The sequence below is a fragment of the Coffea arabica genome, chromosome 3e, assembly GCF_036785885.1.
Source record: "Coffea arabica cultivar ET-39 chromosome 3e, Coffea Arabica ET-39 HiFi, whole genome shotgun sequence".
NCBI lineage: Eukaryota > Viridiplantae > Streptophyta > Magnoliopsida > Gentianales > Rubiaceae > Coffea > Coffea arabica.
In genome coordinates, this window is record NC_092315.1 from 33,773,062 (window position 1) to 33,778,234 (window position 5,173).

The 5,173-nt window shown below is 43.4% G+C and overlaps 1 protein-coding gene across 1 annotated transcript; it reads right to left on the reverse strand.

The window, feature by feature from the left end:
- Positions 1-284: 284 nt before the first annotated feature.
- On the reverse strand, positions 285-2,345 carry LOC113737531 (uncharacterized). The gene has a single exon (XM_072083838.1). It carries the CDS (start codon positions 2,343-2,345, stop codon positions 285-287), a length of 2,061 nt encoding a protein of 686 aa, XP_071939939.1.
- Positions 2,346-5,173: the final 2,828 nt, after the last annotated feature.

Here is a 5,173-nt window from a genome sequence, read left to right on the forward strand (position 1 = left end):
ACATGATTTATTAACCTCATGAAGGTACTAGGTGCATTAGTTAGCCCAAAAGGCATTACTAACCACTCATACAATCCATACTTAGTCTTGAAGGCAGTTTTCCATTCATCCCCCTCCTTAATCCTAATTTGATGGTACCCACTTTTGAGATCAATTTTGGTAAAGAACACAGCCCCATGTAACTCATCAAGCATGTCATCTAAGCGAGGTATAGGGTGGCGATACTTTACCGTGATGGCATTTACGGCTCTACAATCGGTGCACATTCTCCACGTACCATCTTTCTAGGGCACCAGAATGACTGGAACAGCACACGGGCTTAAGCTCTCACGTGCCCATCCTTTGCCAAGCAACTCATCCACTTGCCTTTGCAACTCCTTAGTCTCCTCCGGGTTGCTCTTGTAAGCTGGTCGATTTGGCAATGAAGCCCCAGGGATGAAATCAATTTGATGCTCAATGCCTCTAAGTGGCGGCAATCCACTTGGCACATCCTCGGGGAAGACATCAGCATACTCCTGTAAAAGAGACTTAACCTCGAGAGGTATGTCAATATCAAGTTCATGCACATTTAGAGCTACTTCTTTGCTAACAAGCATAAGAAGTGGCTGCTCATCTGTCATTAACTTCCTCACTTTCTTGGCTTTTATCAGGAGCATTTGTTTTCCCTCAGATTTTACCTCACTTGCCGAGCTATCTATAGCCTTTTTCCTCTCTTTTTTTGCCTCGACTCTCTCATTTTCTTTTCTTTTTGCACTATACTTCGCAAACTCTTGTTGCAACTTCAATTGGTTCTCATGCACTTGTTTGGGGGAAAGGGGAGCTAGTGTGACTTTCTTATTAGTGTACAAGAAGCTATATTTATTAGTCACACCATCAAAAGTTACCTGTCTGTCAAACTGCCAAGGCCTACCTAGTATAATGTGACTAGCCTGCATAGGAACTACATCACATAATACTTCATCAGAATATTTATGGATTTGAAAGGATATAAGAACCTGCTTGGTTACTCGAACCTCCCGAGAATTGTTGAGCCATTGGAGTTTGTAAGGTCGCGGGTGATCCCTTGTAGGCAACTTCAAGTTGTCCACCATGAGTGAACTAGCCACATTTGTGCAGCTCCCACTATCAATAATCACACTACAAAGTGCTTGGTTGATGAAGCACCTGGTGTAGAAAATGTTCTCCCGTTGAAGCTCGTCCTCCTTAACACGTGCCGTTAATGCTCTCCTTGCAACCAATGCAGTCCCAAAATGACCCTCGGGTGTACTAAACTTCTCTTCATTTGGCGATTCCCCATCACTACCTCCGTCAAGAGGTGGCATGCCTTCATGCTCGGCTTCGTCCTCACTCACGATCTCACCATTTTGCATTGTAATCATAGTCCTTTGATTGAGACATTGACTAGCAATATGGCCTCTACCTTGGCATTTGAAACATCGAGTATCACGAGCTCTAGTTTGTACCCTAGGCTCCTCAAATTTTGGAGTAGAAAAGGGCGGCTTACTAATACTAGGGTTGCCCATCTTACCTCCCTCGAATCTCGGCTTTGGTGTAGGAGCATTTGGTGAAGGCCGAGAATCATTCCTTGGTTGGAATGGGCGGTTGGTAGAGTAGGTGATATTGCCGAAATTCGATCGAGTGGTACCCCTCCTCTTGAGCCTTTGCTCGACGATATAGTGTTGAAGTTCCACTCGTTCAGCAATATCGGGTCGTAACCCGCTCAAGAATCTCGCCATGGTGGCTTCAGGATCCTCCTGTACATTCGCTCTAAGCATCGGGATCTCCATCTCCTTGTGGTACTCATCCACACTCCGGTTGCCCTGGACTAAGGTTTGTAATCGGTGGTACAAATCCCTAGTGTAATGTCCAGGTACAAAGCGGGTGTGCATCATGGCTCGAAGCTCGGGCCATGGAACGAGCTCAGGTAGCCCATTTCTCCTTCTAGACTTCTTGATTTGGTCCCACCAAACCACAGCGTACTCAGTGAATTCCATGGTGGCCAATTGCACCTTTTGCACCTCGGTGTAGTTTTGGCAAGAAAAGACCATTTCGATCTTGGATAACCATTCGAGAAAGGCCTCGAGATCGGACCGTCCTTTGAACTCAGGGATTTGCATCTTGATTCCCTTGAATACATCAGTAGGTCCAGTCTGGTTCCTTTGCCTTGGTCGAATTCGAGGTTCCTCATCATCATTATCATTATTGGAACCATCGGAAGACTCCTCCATGTCCATTCGCCTTCGCATGGACTTAGAGGTTTTTGGTGTTCCAGATGCTCGAAGTTGCAGCAACTCATCTTGAATGGGTTCTAACATGCGTTGGAAACGCCTATCCATTTGCTCCATCATCTGTTCAAAGTTCATGGGATGGGATACTCCTTCGTTTCCACTAGACATGGAGTCTCAAGTGTACCTGCAAGGGTTAGTAGCAAAGAAAAAGGAAATAGGGAAAAAAAAAAGTAATGTTTTCTTTTGCTTCTTTTCTCTTTTTTTTTGTCACTTCACTCCCTAAGTGTATACTCTCACACTCATATATGGTCACTCAAATCACTCTAATAAGCTCACCAAAATATTCTCTCACAGCCCCTTGCAAAACCTTGAAGAAAGTAGAGCTCCTCAAGTGCTCAAATTTAGCTTAAAAAATCAAGTTCACGCTAGAATTGAGGTTCGTAAGAGTGGAGATTTTCTTGGAAAACAAAATTAGGACACTAAGAATGGATTGGTAGAATATATTCAAGAATAAAAATCGGGAAAAGACTTGACACCAAAGCTACAAAAAATTAAGAATGACGCTCAAGGCTCTAACCGACAAGGAAATTGGTCCTTTTCCTTTGCTGGATTTTCGTGGAATGTTTACTCTTGTTCTAGCTGACTCAAGGTGCTGGTTTCTTTTTTGTTGCAGAGGTGTGGACACACCTTAGGAGTAACTCCAGGGAAGGACCAGCTACCAAATAGAAGACAAGTGAGTTGGAGGGCCACTTGGTCTTGTCGGTCCCTTTTGGTTTTTTTTTTTGAAGTTCAGCCGACTAGATCCTTTCCCAAGTGCTTGGAAAGGGTACCAAGACTGGGGATAAGTATGGGCAAGCGGTGGCTATAAATTAGGAAATAGGATGACGTTGGTAGCCCCTTCGGTTTTAGAAGCTGGTTGGTGTAGAACCCTTGTAGCGGCTGTTTCTTTATTTTTTTTTTCTAGTTGTTCAGCCGAATGGGTTTCCTAATTCAATAAAAGCATGCAAGACACTCTTGTTTCGAATGTGCTTGCTATACTTTTTTTTTTTTTTGTACAGCAGCAGCTTTGAATGAACACTGGTCTAGGCTACCCAGAATTTTCCCAGGTCTGGCTGAGTTTAAGTGCGGCCTGTTTGATGGTTTCTGTGTTTTTTTTTTTTTTTTGGTAATCAGATAGGCTAGGTTTTGGTTCCCAAACGGGTCAAGGTTCAGCACTAGGTATAGACCAACCTTTAACAATCAAGAGTTGTAAACCAAACACAAAAATTTCCAGCAAATAGCTTCAAGAATATCACTGCAAATTTCCAGATTTCAAAGGATCAAGAACCTCTTCAAGAGCTCCAAGAAACCGTGAAGTTTTGCTTACGAAATTCAAGAACAAGGTACCAATATTCTCCTAGAAAATAAATAACTAAGACACGGACCAAGAACAGCTTTAGAACCAACCACAATTCGACAAGGAGACACGAGCAGAAATTGGGAACTACCATAACGGCAACTCCGCGACTTGGAAGGAACACCGACCAGAATTTTTCTTGCCCCCCCTTTGTTTTTTTTTGGACTAAGGTTTGGGACCTAATCACAAAAGAAATAGACAAAAAACTGAGCAATGGACAAGCACAACAATCAGGGGACAATTCGGACAGACTTGCCAAAGCAAGTGCGGCACGGATCGAACTCCTATGACTCGATGTTACTAGCACCGCTTGATTCTTCAATTTGCTGGTCCCAAGCGGTGGAGAAAACAATCAGCAAGACATGACCAGATTTATCCACCCGAGACTCAGCAGTAATTGGCAATAACAAGGCACAGATTGCACAAGGTTCAACGGACACAGCAATACGGAAGCGACAATAAGAACACTAGCGGTGTGGGTTTGTTTCTTTCTTTTTTTTGATTTTAGCGACTGCTGGAATCGACACCACCAAACCAAACACAACACACTTGATTTCCAGAAATTCCAGAAATTGAAGACGACAACAAGACAGAAACAAACAATGATGACCAGACTCGAAAACAAAGGAAACTCGCGGCCAGAATGCAACGTGCACAAAATTTATTATTATTTTTTTTAGCTACCGAGACAGATACGAATTAAGGCACGAAAAGAGGGATAACGATGTTACCAACAAGCTAGCTCTGATGCCAGCTGATACAAATCTCGTTGGTAAGGAGATTCGCGACCCAAGATCGCTTGTTGGATTTGACGTCGGATGCAAGAAACGGTGGCAGCAGAAACCCTACGACCCCTCTAATCCCCGTGACTATGAACTTGTTGATACTATCTCAACCCGTAATCAAACGAATTAGTGAACCTGAGGCAAGTGTAGAAGGCGCCACAATTCAAGTGCGATTCTTGAATTGATAAGCCGAACAAGAACACTAGAGTATAACTCTAAGTTGTTCGAGGTTTGCTCGAAAGCTATGGAGAAAACCCTCTCAATATTTTTATCATAAAAGTGTCTACCTTTGTGGGAGTAATGGGGTGCCTTATATAGGCTACAAGTAAACCCTAAACTAGTAAGGAAAAGGAACTAAAGGTGTGCTAATATGGGCCCTCGATGAGTCGGGCCTTATGTGGGCTTTCCCTCCAAGGCAGCTCACCTTAACAAATAATGATGACTAAAAAGCAATCTTACCCTTGGCATTTCTATGTGCAACATGCACTTAGCCAATTATTCAATCTAATCAACTAATGTGGAATTAAATGACTATAATGCGAATCTCGCTAACTAGGGTTTGGTAAGACCCTAATACTCAGGTGTAGCTTCAATGCTCAATACCGGACCACGATCACCTTCACTTAAGTGTATGAATCCTTCAAAGGACTTGTGTATGGCCTGAATAAGTACACTGAGTTGCTCACGAAGTCTCTTTGCTCGAGCTCTAGTAATGGATCCACTTGGAGCTTGCACGCGATCCTCACCCCCTTGATCACTCGAGC

What these genes read in the sequence shown, in the direction of transcription:
- LOC113737531 (XM_072083838.1), bottom strand. Translation starts at nt 2,345, where the DNA reads ATGGAGCAAATGGATAGGCGTTTCCAACGCATGTTAGAACCCATTCAA.